Raw genomic sequence first — 15574 nt, 5'->3', positions numbered from 1 at the left:
GAACAGAGAAACGTCACCAGCAGTCCCGAAACAGAAACCATCTCTGACATGATTAGTTGAACAAGAGGATTTGGCTAACCATGTTTTCCTCTTGGCTAGATCTTTAACATTTTAATTTGCAAGTGAATGTGGTGTTCATGGCAGCTGTTCCTGAAGCCAGGTACAGCCTGTCTCAGTGCAGAGCTGTCTGGGCAAGAGGCTTTCCTGCCAGCTGAGTTGCAGAGCACTGAGAGGTCTTTTAGCAACAGATTGATGGCAGAGGAAGACCCTATGTGCTCTTGTGGAGAACATCTAGAAGAGAAGGGGATGCTCTGTCCAGTATTTCCCTCCCAAGGGGACTTCAAATGTCATCTCATAGTATAAACTTGTCAGGACCTGTACGAGTCTGTGAGCTGTGAGTCAAAGACGTCTGTTACTCAGCCAGCAAATGGATCTGGACAAGAAACTCGTCTTCCTCCTGCCCTCTCTGTGAATATTCAGGAGTGGGCCCCATAAAATGGGGAGTGGCTTTTGTGGGGAGCAAGGGGAGTTAAAGAGAATTCCCTTCTGCATCCAGCAAGGTTTTCCTGCTACAGCACTCCTGCTGATTGCTCCTGTTGGGTTTGGAGCCTTGATGTGCTGTTCAAGAAATACAGCCTTGTTTTTCAAACAACATGTCCTTCCAGGTGGCACTTGGCCCAGTAAAGCTGCCATAGTGTTGTAACTGGAGAATACTGCGATGTCCTGGAAAGAGTCTGCTCTGGTTCTCCCACATGTGTGTTTGGGAAGAACCAAGGACACATCAGTCCTCGAAAAGGGGGAAAAAAATCCTTTTGGGCTGGAAATTCATGCTATTTTCTGGTCTCAACTGCTTGTGCTTCCTGAATCTCCCTTGCTCTGAAAACTGCAGTTCTGTCCTTCCTGGTGGGATTTAACACTCATCACCCAGCTGCTGTGGGGGATGAGCACTGAGATTCTGGAGCTGTGATGAAGTGCAAGGCTGGTGCTGCCTGTAAAATGGTCCTGAGGGTGGATTCAGTGCTCATGGGCAGCAGAGCCACCACTGAGAGCTGGGCATCTGCAGACTGGGAGAAACCAACCTTTGGGCAACCCTCCAGCAAAGGGTGGATCCAGTTCCTGGGCTGTCTCAGGCCTCATCCTTTCACACTGCTTGAAGGTCTTGCAAATACATGGACTGTGTGCCAGCAGTCCATCAAGATTTAAACAGCAGGTGCCTCCAGGCTGATGTAAGTTGTCTACACCTCTCCAGGTAGCTCTGTTTGCTTCATTATCCCCTGTGCCTGGGGCAAAACATGCTTCAGTCTTCCTCTTTTGGTCCCATGTGCACTTTGGGGGCAGCCTTTCTTTCAAGTGTGGACCTGAAGGATGATGACTTGCTGTCCTACTGATGATGTGACAATTTGTCTCCCCATCCTCCAGACTGAGGATGCTCTCTCTGTCTTTCTGCTGTTGTCCTGGCAGGACTGGTGTCCTAAGCACAAGGACTTAGGTGTAGGGATCCTGAGCATTTTTGGTTTAGTTTTTGTTGTTTTTTTTAACACTTCCATCAAATAACACTGATGTGGGAGTTGAATTACAACTTCCCAAAACTGCCTGGTTGGATCTTTGCAAAGAAAAGCCCTGCAGAACTAAGCAGGGTGAGTGGAGAGGCAGGTAAGGAGAGCGAGTCTTGGCAACGTCATGTCTAGGGCTGCTCTACCGTTGGCCAAGGCTTCCAGCACAGAAATATGTGCTATCAAACAGCCCTCCAGCTTGGCTTGTGCTGGGCAAAGCGTGCTGGATGGGAGCCTCCAGGCTGTTCCCCACTCCTTGCAACACATGGGGATCCCTTGTCCTGGCTTCTTGCAGAGTCTGGAGCCAGGGCAGAGATGCTGCTGCTCCCACAATGTGCCAAAGGACTGCCAAGCCCAGGCAGGTGTCTGGAGTCCTGTGTTTTTTGCCATAAACGTAAATCTCAGCAGGAGGTTGATGTGCCCAGTTGTCAGATGTTTGAAACCTTGCATGTGGTTGTACCTGAGAGCTGGCTCATGACTCCATAGCCACGGTCCACAACCTGCTTTCCTCCTTGTGACAGTATGGTCAGGGCTTTCCTGTGAGAGCGCTGCCACCTCCTGAGCCTTTCACCCCTCCTATCTCCATCTGCTTCATCCCCTCCCCTATAACAGGAAGCAGGGTAGGGAGCCAGCAGCATTCCTCACCCTGCTCCCTGCTGTGCCCTGTCCTTCGGGTTTGCCCAAAGGGAGGGTGCGCCCAGGTCCAACCTGTGACCATCTGGATGAACCAGAAGGGGAATATTCAGAGCATTTCTCTTAACCTGTAGCCAGGAGAGAGCTGCCAAGGAGGCCACGCTGAAACCCGAGGCGGCTGTTTTTCCCGAGACTCAGCACTTGGCAGGGAGAGCAGACGGACAAGTGGTGGAGCAGGGAGGGATGCAAGTGCCCTGGGGAGCAGCACTGCCAGGGGAGGTGCCCAGGGGAGGTGCCCAGGGGAGGTGCCTAGGGAAGGTGTGCTGGCTTACCTGTTTGGGGATCCATCTCCATGTCCTCCTTGGCTGAGATTGTGAGGAGGGTCAAGAGGAGACCGGGTTCATTGTTAACTTTCGGTCTTTACATGTGGCTCTTCCCTTGGTCACCCTCTTTGTGCCATGTGCTGAGCATCTCCTTCAGCAGCGAAAAGCAATGACTGGCTTTCCCCATGCGTTGCTCAGAAAGGTCAGGAGATGGTCCAGGTGTCCCTCTCGGCTCAGCTGCTACCGAATTTGGCTGAGCCAGCCCAGCCAGCAGCACTGTCCCTGCCTGGATGTTTTTTCCTTTATAGCTCAGTGTTATCTCAAGGTCTCTGCTGTTGCAGCCGGCCCCGTGTTTGCCTTCCCTCACAGCACCTGCCTGCCAGCCGGTCACTTCCCACCCATCTCCCTCCCACTCCTGCATGGTAGCAGAGGGCTTGGAGGGGGTGATGTGGGTGCCCTCAGGGAGCCCCTCCATGGGGATGCAAGTCAGCCTCAGTGCTGCCAGCCCCAGGGGAGTGAGCAGGGATGGGATGGTGGGAGAGATACTGGGGGGCGTCTGTCCCATCACCTTTGCTTCCTGGTCCTCATCAGCCTTGCTGCTGCCGAGACAGGGCTGGGTGTTATATTGAATCAGCCCAGGACACTGTCCCAGCCTCATCTCTGCTGCCAGGATGGCGCTGGATGTATGGCTGAGCTGCCATGCCCTGCCCTGTCCAGGCAGCATCAGCCCTTCCACTTGTGGGGAGCGCCAAGACTTCATCCAAAGCTGAGATGTCGTTAAAAATAGATCAGTCGTGAACTGGTTTTCTCCTTCTTGGTTCCTGGCCCAACAGCTCATTCCTCTCTCTGGGCTGGCTCTGGAGCTGTGTGGGTGCTGTGAGACACAGGCTCCACAGCAGCCTGCCACTGCAGGGAGGTGTGGAGAGCAGAGAGCTGAAAAATGTTAGAGGTGGCGTAGCTGTCCCAAATATATTTCGTGGTTAGTGAGTGCTTTCTCCCAGGAAAGAAGACTTGGAAAAAGAATCTGCTAAATAAATAGGGAAGTGAAGCTGGGACAACAGGGACTGTTTGCCTCTCTGCTTGCTCGTGGTGCTCTCGTGAGGGGACAAAGGCACCTGAGCACTGCAGGCCACAGAGCAATGCTCACCTCGGCCCCATGGCTTCCTAGAAAACACCTGCCAGGCTCCCACCCCCACTCATCCCCTCATCCCAGAGCGGTCCCACTGGCCCTTCCTGTGTGGTTCTGCAGGAGCTCCTGATACCACTGCAGGGTCACTGTATCCTGGGCTGGTGGTCTGCTCACCTCCAGGGAAAAGCCCTTTGAGACTGATATTCTGGATCCAGCTTCTTCTTGTAGCCCTTTTCTGTCCTTCTCATTCTTCAGTACAGTTTTCCAGGTGTGAACACTGAATCTGGAGACAGTTTTTAAGATGCAGCTGTGAAACCTATTATCAGTGTCCCTGCTGTCAAAGACATGCTGTTCAGGGCTGCACGTAACCACTGAGCAATTAAACAGCAGCCCTGGTGATGAATTACAACTGAGACCTCCTGGGGCTAAATAAATATTGGCTGATAACTACCGATAAAATGAATTTCTGTGTGCCTTTTTTTTTTTTTTAAAAAAAGCAGCCTTCCAGTATCTGTGCCCAGTCCTGGCACTGCATGTCTCCTGGGGAAAGTTGCATTATCTGTGGCATTTCCATCCCCAGCACCTTGGGTTTCCAACCAGAGCTGGAATAAAAATAAACAAAATAAATCAATGTCCCTGCAGGTGCCAGGTGAGGGAGGGAAAGGCAAGGCAAGGCAACACAGAGGCAGGACAAGGAGGGAGAGAAGTGACAAGCTGTTTTGGGTAACCAGTTTAAATATCTTTTCCCCCAATGAGCCCACCTTAAAGGCATGAAAAAAACTGTCGAGATGCAGAGCATCCCTTGAAAAGCCAGCAGGACAGGGAGAGCTGCAGAGCACTGGTGACAGAGTTGTGGGCACCCCAAGGTGATGTGAAGAAGAGCAGCAGTGCTTCACCCAGCACCTTCCCTCAGGAATGGGTGCAAGCCCACCTGCATAGGCACCCTTACACCCTCTGCCTGTGGAGGCTTCTGCTCTGGAAACAGGCAGAGAATAAATTTATGGAACTTCGTGGAAAAATGATATTTGCCAGTGACTTTGAGAGACTTCTGAGCAGGTTTTGTCTGTGCTGGTGTTTCATCTGGGGGCTTCTATTCCCATGCAGGAGTGTCAGGAGGGCTGGTGCTCTGCATCCCTGGGTGCAGCTTTCCCACTCTCCACTGGCTGTGGAGAGCAGCCACACAGTCGGAGAAAAAGCATCTGGATAAACATTCCATCTGCCCGGTTTGCAAGTGAAAATAAGGCTTGTCCAATGGCCAGCTCCACCCAGAGCAGAAAATCAGACCCTTTGGCAGAGCAGTGCTGCTGTAATGAAACTGAGCTGTGCTGAGACTGCCAGTCCTTGAATGGGAAAGATCCCACGTGGTTTCAGAGAAGTTTGGGGATGGATCTGTCAAAACTGCTGCTTAGGGTTTTTGGCACTGCCTGGGGACACCCATTGAAGGTGCATGTCACCCTGTGGCCCAGCCCACCCTCTACACTGATTCCACATTGTCTTCTCCCTGCAGCACATCCTTCCAGCCCTGGAACTGTGTGGACTTGCAGAGCCATGATGAAGCTCCTGCCTGTTGCCCCTCTCCTCCTGCTTCTCCTGACGACACTGGAAGCCAGACCAAAACCTGCAGGTGAGCCCCAGATGGTGGGGAGGAGAGAGAACCCAGAGCATCAGGGCAGTGGAGGCCTCAGAAAACAGCTTGCTGTGTGAGGTGGGGGGACATGATGCCTCTTCTTTGGAGGCATCCCCAGGAGGATGGAGATCCCCTCAGATGTGAGGCCCAAACTTGCCAGTGCTGCCATGGGGGACGGGAGCCTGAGCCTGGCCCCAGCATGGTGGGTCTGGTGCCACTTGCTCTGGGCATATCCCCAGCTGTGATACAACCCAGCGCAGGGCTTGTGACCCTCCTCCCCATGGGCTGTGACCTTGGCAGGATGTGCAGGCATGGGGGGAACCCCTTCCTTGCATGAGTTTCCAGGGTGGAGGGGGACAAAGCAAACCCAGGGATAGCAGCCTCTCTCCTTTCAGGGCAGAGGGATCTAAATCAATATCAGTTTAAAACCAGTGAAGGATCCAAATGGAGAAAGGAGTGGGTATGTCCCAGAGACCTTTGGAGCAGCTGAGATGACAGCCTAGGTCTGGGCATCATCCCAAGGGGACTCAAAGTGTTTGCTTACCATTAGGGCCAAATTCTCCCAGGCTTGGGTGCACACAAGCCAAGCAAAATATGTTCATTGGCATTTCACTTGCTAAACAATCTCCCAGTTTTCACTGGAAGTATCATCCTTGTGTCCAAAAGAGGCTCTTTGGCTCGATCCCCATCGTGTGCATGCCCTTAGCTTTCTTCTTCTCTGTCTCATTTTCTGCCCTGAAAAAAACCACAACCACAACAACCCACAGTCAGGCATGTCTCCCCAGCATGTTGGCCCTGCTCCCGCTCTACCAGCATCTTCCATGACTTTACTGGGCAGTGGGAAGGTGCTGGTTTGTGGGGGCTACCCAGACCCGCTCTCTCCATCCCCAACTGAGCACCCTTCCAGCCACCCAGCAAGGATGTCTCTGCTCCCAGACCTGCTCCCCGCAGACTGCCACGAGGCTGAACCGTCTCTTTGCCCCCCCTCCAGCCCTGAAGTGCAGGACGGGTCCCCTGGACATCGTGTTTGTGATCGACAGCTCCCGCAGCGTGCGCCCCTTCGAGTTCGAGACCATGAGGCGCTTCATGATCGACATCATCGGCAACCTGGACGTGGGCCCCAACGCCACGCGGGTGGGGGTGATCCAGTACTCCAGCCAGGTGCAGAACATCTTCTCCCTCAAGACCTTCTTCACGCGGGCGGAGATGGAGAGGGCCATCAACAGCATCATCCCGCTGGCCCAGGGCACCATGACGGGCCTGGCCATCCAGTACGTCATGAACGTGGCCTTCAGCGCGCAGGAGGGCGCGCGCCCCCCGCACAAGAGGATCCCCCGCATCGCCATCATCGTGACGGACGGGCGGCCCCAGGACCGCGTCACCGAGGTGGCCACCCAGGCCCGGAACGCCGGCATTGAGATCTACGCCGTGGGCATCCAGCGGGCAGACATGAACTCGCTGCGGGCCATGGCCTCGCCGCCCCTGGAGGAGCACGTCTTCCTGGTGGAGTCCTTTGAGCTCATCCAGCAGTTTGGGAAGCAGTTCCAGGACAAGCTTTGCGGTGAGTGAGGGCTGCTGCTGTGGAGTGGCAAGGGTGGTCCTGGTGTCTGCTCCTCACCAGGGATAGAAGATGACCTTCAGAGGGGTGTTTGGGTTGGCTGCCCATGCTGGGAGCGGTGTGGATGGGGGAGCAACTTCCCCAGTGAGATGCTGGGACAGGGCACTGCACAGTGTCTGTGTCTGTACACTGGAAATCAGTGGCTGAGCACTGGGGCTGGCAGGGCTGGGGCTGTGTGGGTCGTCCCAGTGGCTTCTGCTGCAGGGACAGGGCATATTCCAAAGCTGGGGTCCCATGTGTCCGGTGTGCCTGTGGGCCACTCTGATGCCCGTTCTGTCTTGCAGGGGTGGACATGTGTGTGGAGCAGGAGCACGGCTGCCAGCACAGCTGTGTCAGCACCCCTGGCTCCTTCTACTGCGAGTGCAACCCCGGCTACAGGCTCAACGTGGATGGAAAGACCTGTTCCCGTAAAAACTCTTTTTATTATCAGAACTCTCATAGGGAGCCTGTAGTTATGGGTCCCATGGAGGGAAGCTGGGACACAGCAGAGGACCCAGCAAGGCCAGCAGCAACCTGGGTGCTCTGTTCACTGGGCCCTCTGCTTCCCCAGTCTGTAATGACTGCAGACATTCAGTGTTGCCAAATCCTGGCCACCCCTCTGGGATGGAACACTTGGGGCTCATATGGCCTGTCATCTGAGGGGGTCTGGGCAGTGTGCATCAGAGGATGCACATCCCAGCACTGAGGAGCACAGTGTTTTTTCCCTGTATTTTACTTCAAAGCCGTGTTAGTCGGCCTGGTCACCACACCAGGACTTTTTCTTCTTGTCTCACGGTGCTGGGAGCTGCTTTGAAGTCCTGGAGTGGTCCCAGGGAGGCCGGGACAGGAAGGTGATGGGTGTCCTGTTCCCCTGCAGCCATTGATGCCTGTGCAGATGGGAGACACGGCTGTCAGCACCACTGTGTCAGCGCTCGGGGGTCGTACTCGTGCCGCTGCCGGCCAGGTTACTACCTCGGCCAGAACAAGAGGAGCTGCATTAGTAAGTGATGGTCTCCCTCCCTGTCCCTTCTTCCTGTGCTCCTCGTTCTCCCTCTCCTCTTGTCTTTCCCTTTCTGCCATCGCTTCTCCTTCTCTCACCAGTGATCGATTACTGCAGCTTCGGGAACCACAGCTGCCAGCACGAGTGTGTGAGCATTCCCAGCGGGCACTACTGCCGCTGCCGCAGCGGGTACACGCTCCAGCCCGACGGCAGGTCCTGCAGGGGTAGGTCCCAGCGTGGCACACGGCACAGGCTGGGCATATGGCAGATGCCTTTATGTCCTGCCCTGTCCCCAGGGGAAGGGCTGTTCCTAGACCACCCCACCTGAATGGGGATAACCCCATGCCCTTGGCTTGTCTTCCAGCCACCGACCTCTGCAACGGGGTGGATCACGGCTGCGAGTTCAAGTGTGTGAGCACGGAGGGTTCCTACCACTGCATGTGCCCTGAGGGCCAGCAGCTCCAGGCTGATGGGAAGACATGCAGCAGTGAGTACTGGGACATGGCTCTTGGCATTCTCCTTGTCTGGGCTCTCCTGGGGAGGGCTCACCTGAAACTGGGCTGGGGGACTGTAAGTGGGACTTTGAGCTAGTTTGGAAGAGGATGGAGAGCTAGCTGTGCTTGGGGGAGCACCCTGGTGCTGCAGGGATGGATGCTTGTGTCCTCAGAGACATGGCCCAGAAGATGTACAGCTTTGAGGAAAGGTTCAGGAAAAGAGAGACCTAGGAAAGACTTTCACAGTGTTGGGGTGTCAGGGGAGGTTTTTGGGCTGAATCCTCTGCGCATGTTTTGCCCCACTTCCCAGCTGCAGTTTCAGGGGCTCCCCACAGTGTCCTGAAGTCCAGAAGCTCTGCCCCAGCCCTGGGCACCTTCACTCTGTCAGTGCCCATGGCCAGGCTGGTCCCCTCTCATCTCCCCCCGTGCTTGCAGAGTGTGGAGCTGGGCACGTTGACCTGGTGATGGTGATCGATGGCTCCAAGAGTGTCCGTCCCCAAAACTTTGAGCTGGTGAAGCAGTTTGTGAACCGCATCGTGGATCTGCTGGACGTGTCCCCCCACGGCACACGGGTGGGACTGGTGCAATACTCCAGCCGCGTCCGCACCGAGTTCCCCCTCAACAAGTACCACAGCGCGGATGAGATCAAGAAGGCGGTGATGGATGTGGAGTACATGGAGAAAGGCACCATGACAGGCCTTGCCCTCAAGCACATGGTGGAGCACAGCTTCTCTGAGCTGGAAGGTGCCAGGCCTCTCTCCCACAACATCCCCAGAATTGGGCTCGTCTTCACGGATGGACGCTCCCAGGACGACATCTCCGAATGGGCCAGGAGAGCAAAGGAGTCAGGTGTGGGGGTCTGGGGAACCCCAGGTCACCGTGCTTTGGGCATCCTGGGGTGGTTCCTCAGGGTGGCTGTCTTGGGGAGAGGCTGCAGCATCCAGCCTTGGGGGGCTGCATCCCCTGGGTCGGCAGGGGCAGACGTGCTCTGCTGTGGTTGCAGGGTGCTCTGAGCAGCGTCCCTCATGCAGCAGCCTGCACCACCACAGTGCTGCCTTGCTCCTGCCCATCCTTCCTGAATTCCTATTGTGTGTTTGGGAAGCCCAGAGAAAATCCTGCATCCTCGGCTTTGCCCCCTCTGGGCTCGGGGCTGCTTGATGTGGGGTGGCCAGCACAGTGCTCAGGATCCGTCCTTGCCACGCAGGGATCGTCATGTTTGCTGTGGGCGTCGGAAAGGCCGTGGAAGAGGAGCTGAGAGCCATCGCCTCCGAGCCGGTGGAGCAGCACTTCTCCTACTCAGCAGATTTCACCACCATGACCCACCTTGTGGAGAACTTCTCGCTGAACATCTGCCCAGGTGGGTGCTCCTGGACACACCAGGGGACTCGGCCCTAAGCCAGGGGGAGCCCTCTTGCCCCTACAGAGCCAGTTGGGGTGGTTTGTGTGTCTGTCACTCCATGTCAAGTATCCCAAGGCTGAGCTGGGCTGGTGTGAGCCTAGGCTGTCTCTGGATCTCACCAGGCTCTTTCAGGTATACAGGTGGGTCTCAGGGAGAAAAGGTGGAGCTGGGGGGATTAATTAAAAAATGGAGGGGTTAATACAAAAGTATTAATGTGAGCAGCCACCCCTGTGCTGTTGCATGGGCAGAAGTTGGGATGGCACCCTGCCCCAGCTCCAAAGGTGGCCTTGTCTAGACCTGTGCTTCTGCTGCTGGGTGCACAAGGACCACAGTGGGTTTCTGTGAAGGTCCTCCTGCTGTGGGAAAGGCTGGGGCTGCAGATGTGGAGTCAAGATGGCACCTCAGCCTGAAGGCAAAGTAAAGCTCAGTGCTGGCTGTCCCTGGCACACTGTGACCACATGTGTGACAGCTCTGCGAGATGCCAGATGGGATGCCTGGAAAAGGACTTGCTGGGCCAGCAGGGATGCAGCCTGGCAAAAAGAGAGAGGCTGAAAAAAAGGGCAAAACAGTGGGGAGAGCCATGAGGCTCAGATCCAGTCCTGGTGGGTGGCTGTAGGGACAAGGGAGTTGTACAGAAGCAAGGGAGGGCCGTGGGGGCACTGTGGGGCTGTGGCTCTGACTGCAGCCAAACCCCCACATCCCAGAGGAAGGCAAGGGGGAGACAGAGATCCGCAGCCCATGTGAGTGCGAGGCGCTGGTGCAGTTCCAGACGAACACCGTGGCCATCCTGCAGAGCCTGACGGAGAAAAATATCCTTTATGGTGAAACCTGGGCTTGCTTGGGTGCAGGGCAGCTGGGAACAGAGCACACACAGGGAAGGGAGGGAAAGTTAAGGGGGGTGGGGAGAATTTTAGGCTTCTTCAAGGGGAAAAAGCTCTTTGCCCCCCACACCATCCGGCTCACGCAGTTTCCTTAGCACGCTCACTTGCTCAGATGACGGCCAGACTTGAAGACTTGGAAAAGCAGATTGCCAACAAGAAGTGATCCTGGCAGAGGGCTGCAGCACTCGGATGGGGCACAGGGATGTACAGTAGCTACATGACATTATTATTGCTAGGTTATGGTAAAGCATCAGTGTTCGTTCTTATATCTCAAAACCCCCAGGGGGATGTGGATTGTATTTAAAAAAAAATCCTAAGAACACCAAAAAGGAACTTGATCAAAACCTCTGCTGTGAAGCCAAGGGGTTTCACCCATCGCTGTTGCCTTGTTCCTCCCAGCTGGAAGGTCTGGGATGAGGGGAGATGACTGTGTGGCCAGACAGGTCTTTGGACAGATGTGACACCCAGCTTTTCCACAGAGCAACTAGGATGACCTAGCCCTGCACAGCCCCTCTGGAGCCTGGCAAGCTACTTTGCAAGAGAAAAATCCTGCAGTGGTGTCACTGAGAGTTTCTCTTGTCTCAGCGTCTGCTGCCAAGCAGTGGGGCAAGAAGAGCCGGGTGGCACAGGTAGGGCCAGGAATGCCTGTCCGGCTCCTGCCATGGTGCCAAGGTGGGCTCCCATGGGAGAGCGGGTGGCAGGAATTGTCAGATCCCCTGGCCCTAGTTTGGCAGAATTATTTGGGAATCGGTATTATCTTGTTTGGTTTTATAATCACATAGCAAAATGGTAATTATTCTATCAATATGTATGTGTGTGTATATATCTATGTATATTTAATTTTGAGAGCAGAGTAGTGCTATTTTGAAACTCATCTTTTCTATAAAGGAATTTCTATCCTGACAATAAACCCCCTGAAGATTTGTATGTCACGTGTCTCTCCTTTCAGCAGGGCTTCAGAGTCCCAGAGGTATCTCTGCATCAGGACAGGGGCCTCTGGCTTTTGCAAGGTCTCCTGTGCTCAGGCTCCACAAGTCCTTTGGGGAAATCTTTGCTCTGTGGACAACCTCAGCTCAGCCTCAGCTGGAGGGAGCCAGCATGACATGGACACTGTGTCCCCATTGCCAGGGTTTGCTTTGGAGCCTGTGCTTGTTGGAACACAGGGATCTCCAAGGTGAACTGGGGGATGGACCCACGGCCTGGCCCAGGCATGGAGCCGCTCTGGGGTCTGTGCTGGGACAAGGGACAGACAGGATCTGCTCCTGACATGTCCCTGCATACTCCACAAAGAACCAGCACCATCTTCATTCCTTTATCTAAGCACAAAAGTGTGTTTCCTTCCTCTGGAGGCATAACACAACATTCCCCACCATTCTCCATGAAGCTGCAGCCCCTCCAGGGCTCATCCCAGCCCCCAGCACTGAGTCCTCAGCACAGGAAGGACATGGACCTGCTGGAGAGAGTCCAGAGGAGGCCTCAAAGGTGCTGCGAGGGCTGGAGCCCCTGTGCCCTGAGGAAAGGCTGAGAGAGTTGGGGTTGCTGAGGAAGGCGAAGAGAAGGTCCCAGGGAGGTCTCAGTGTGGCCGGGCAGGAGCTGAAGGGGCACAGAGGAAAGCTGGGACAGTGTTCAGCAGGGCCTGCAGGGAGAGGACAAGGGGGGATGGCTTTATTCTGAAGGAGGCTGATTTTTGTTTGACCTAAGGAAGATGTTTTCTTCCAGTGAGGGTGGAGGGGACTGGCACAGGCAGTGCCTGAGAGGCTCTGTCCCTGGGAATGTTGAAGGGCAGGTTGGATGGAGCCATGAGCAACCTGGTGTGGTGGAAGGTTGCTCAGGTTGGAACGAGATGATCTTTAGGGTCCCTTCCAAGACAAACCATTCAAGGATTCCATCATTCCATGATCCCCATCCCCCACTGCGGAGCGGCCCCACAACTCCTGTGACATCACAGCTCCTAGAGTTTGCCCATGTTCCATGTGGAATGGTCAGCACCCAGCGACGAGCACAACACAGCCATTCCTCTGGTGTCATTGCACCCTTCTGGAGCTCCCAGTGCACTCTCTGACCTGACCACCCTTCATCCTACTCAGAGATCACCCTTCATCCTGCTCCCAGCAGACTGTCCTCACCTGCTACCTCCAATACCCATCAGTCCTGAACAGTAGCTGCTGTGTGGATCCTGTTATCCATCCCAGCAGGATGCTCCCTCTTGTCCTGATGAAGGTACAGTGCTGTTCCACGGAGGTGGGCACGCCCCAAATGCCCAGGTGGGCTGGAGCTCTGTGGGAATGGTGTGGGACAGGGACCCCACTCTGAGATTGTGCCCCCTGACACAGGCTGCCAGAGACACAGAGGAGGAGATGGAAATCGATACGGTATTGGATGGTGAGGAAATGATGGAGATAGATCCGGAACAGGATGTGGAGGAAGAGATGGAGATAGATATGGAGGAGGAAGAAATGGATATTGACCAGAAAGATGATGTGGAGGACATGGTGTTGGGATGAAGACCCTCATCAGCAGGTCAGGCACATCCTGGCCATGCCCTGCCCCGGGGACAGCGGGTCACCTGCTGCCAGGCTGGGGCTGGGCTGGGGGGCCCTGCTCAGGGACACGGTGCCCCGTGCCCTGGATTCTGGTGGCACAACCCCCACCCTCAGCCTGCCCTGTGCCTGCTTTGGGCCACAGAACCCCGTCCCATCCCCAGCCAGGCTCAGGCCTGGCACCGGAGTCCCACTGTGCCCAGCGTGTGCCAGGCTGGAAGCATGGGGAACACCCACCAGGGCCCAACTGCACTGACCATGACCTTGCTTTTCTTCCAGGACTGACAGAGATGAAGGACCTGGATGTCGGTCTCCTGTACATATGTTTGAGGTTTTGTGATGCCTCTGTAAATACGTTTCATCGATTGCTGTTTTTATGAAGATTTTTAGGATGCAGATATGTTTTATTGATTGTTGTTTCCATGAAGATTTTTAGGATGTGAATACGTTTTAAAACTTGCTGTTTTTCTAAAAGTTCTTCTCTTGTAAATATGTTCTGCAGTTTTTGATGCTGTTCTGTAAATAAACAGTCTTCATATTTCACAACCCAGCTCTCTTTGCATTTGTTTTCAGCACACACAGTGTTTGTAGAGTTGTGGTTTCACCTGCTCTGGGTTCCATGGGCTGGAGGTGTCTGAGGGTACTGGCATGACCCCCACAGGGGTGAGGTACCTTCTGCACAGAGGGGCCCCACTGACAGAGGTCACACTCTGCTTTAATTTTCTTTGCACACTCTTGGTATTAGGAGATGCAAATCTTGCCGGGCTCTGTTCCATGGGATCCCATCTGGGACCTGGGCCGTGCCTGGTCCTGCAGAGCCTCATTAATGTCTCTTCACTAGGTGGCACCAGACACCAGCGCTCATGAGGGTGCTCTGGGCTGCGGGCAACCCCTTCTCCCGGGCACCCCGAAGTGCTGGAGACGGCCTGGAGGGGAGCAGAGCATCCTCAACCATGAGCTGGGGAATGTATGATTGGATGGAGGGGGGGATTGATGGATGGAGGTCATCATCAGGCTGAAAGCACTGCATCCCCTGGTGGGGGACAAGGGCTGCTTTGCAGGGCACAGGCTGTTCCTTGGCACTTTGTGCACCTTTCCAAGGCTGGGGGAACCAGGGCTACTGGTCTCATCCTTTCCATCCCCAGGGAATACAAACTGGAGAGCCTTGCTCTGGCTGGGAAAATGCAGCATCTGCCACAGGATTCTCGGCACCCGACAGCTCAGGCCTTGCTGCCTCGGGAGGAGGCTCAGAGAGTGGTTTTCATGTAGAAGAGCATGAGCCATATGGAATGGGGACTGCTCTAAGGGACCCTGGGGCAATGGGTGCTGCACGGGGCCTACAGGCAATCCTGTGCCCAGAAATGTCTGGGTCCTGGTTATTCCGTGGGAGTTTACACCAGAAAGAGTTCAGACTATTCCCCCTGCTATAAATAAAGCACTACTGAATATGCTTCAGATGGATTTCTTCCCCTCCATCTTCTCTGCAGCCTTGTTCCTTAGTTTTTTCTCCTCCCTTGGAGGCATAGGTCCAAGCCCCACCTCAGCCAGATCCTGGCACCAGATGGGAGCCCAGCATTGTCCTCTCCAGCCCCAACAGCAGCTGAGTGCCAAAGGATTGCTTAAAAATTAATCCAATGCTTGTATTTCACATTAAAAGTGCTAAATTGTTGGTGCACAGCCCAGAAAGTCTATTTGGGTTGGCTATATCCTCTGACGGTTATTTAATAAATGACTTTACAAAGAGCTAAGTGCAGCCACAGAGTTAACAGGGAAATTGGACAATAATTAACAGATATCCAGTAAGTTAGTGTGGCCCATTAAGACTTGAGAATGGAAGGCTGAAAAGGAAGCAGCGCAGTGAGATGCCCACTGTGCCCTGGATGGAAGGCGGTGGCTCCAGAGGCTGGGTCAGTGCAATGGTGGGGGGCTCAGGGGCTGCACAGAGCATCTAGGGGTGATATTGGGCTTTGGCTGCTCCTCACCCTTCCTGGTTACAAAATCAGGGGCTGCCCCAGCCTGCTCTTTGTGGGAATGTGGAGTGTTTGGCTCCACAGGGACATTCCCAAAGCCTGCTTCCAGCACAGCTTGGTTTCCTGCCAGCCCGAGAAGTGCCACAGAAAGGCTCCAGGAACCCCTTACACAAGGTGAGGGGGCCATTGACCCATCGGTGGGAAATGGAGCAACTTCCCATTGCCCAAGGGCACTTAAAGAAAACAGATTTGCCTGGGGGCCGGGGAAACAGGGTGTAGCATTTCCTTGGAAGGGAGGAAGAGATGGAGGGCTGAACGCTGGTGGGACCTCTGCCATCCAGACAAGGAATACAGTCCCCATTCCCTACAGCCATCAAGAGTTAGGGCTTAGTTGGGCTGTCCTTGTGTTCCATCATGGCTGATGACAG

The 15574-nt window shown here is 54.7% G+C and overlaps 1 protein-coding gene across 1 annotated transcript; it reads left to right on the top strand.

Moving 5' to 3' along the window:
• The first annotated feature begins 5189 nt into the window (after nt 1–5189).
• Nucleotides 5190–11461, top strand: MATN4 (matrilin 4). Its single transcript, XM_027693886.1, has 10 exons — nt 5190–5276; nt 6265–6826; nt 7168–7290; nt 7740–7862; nt 7964–8086; nt 8227–8349; nt 8792–9205; nt 9561–9713; nt 10460–10564; nt 10741–11461. Exons 1-10 carry the CDS (start codon nt 5190–5192, stop codon nt 10797–10799), a joined length of 1872 nt encoding a protein of 623 aa, XP_027549687.1. The 3' UTR covers nt 10800–11461.
• Nucleotides 11462–15574: the final 4113 nt, after the last annotated feature.

This window comes from Neopelma chrysocephalum, unplaced genomic scaffold (assembly GCF_003984885.1).
Source record: "Neopelma chrysocephalum unplaced genomic scaffold, ASM398488v2 Primary Assembly neopelma1_94, whole genome shotgun sequence".
NCBI lineage: Eukaryota > Metazoa > Chordata > Aves > Passeriformes > Pipridae > Neopelma > Neopelma chrysocephalum.
The sequence above is the reverse complement of the archived record's forward strand: the minus strand, read 5'-3'. Positions and strand labels throughout refer to the sequence as shown.

Coding starts and splice junctions, on each gene's coding strand:
- MATN4 (XM_027693886.1), top strand. CDS start 5,190: ATGAAGCTCCTGCCTGTTGCCCCTCTCCTCCTGCTTCTCCTGACGACA. Junction 7,291..7,739: donor GGATGGAAAGACCTGTTCCC/GTAAAAACTCTT, acceptor GTTCCCCTGCAG/CCATTGATGCCTGTGCAGAT. Junction 8,087..8,226: donor CGACGGCAGGTCCTGCAGGG/GTAGGTCCCAGC, acceptor CTTGTCTTCCAG/CCACCGACCTCTGCAACGGG.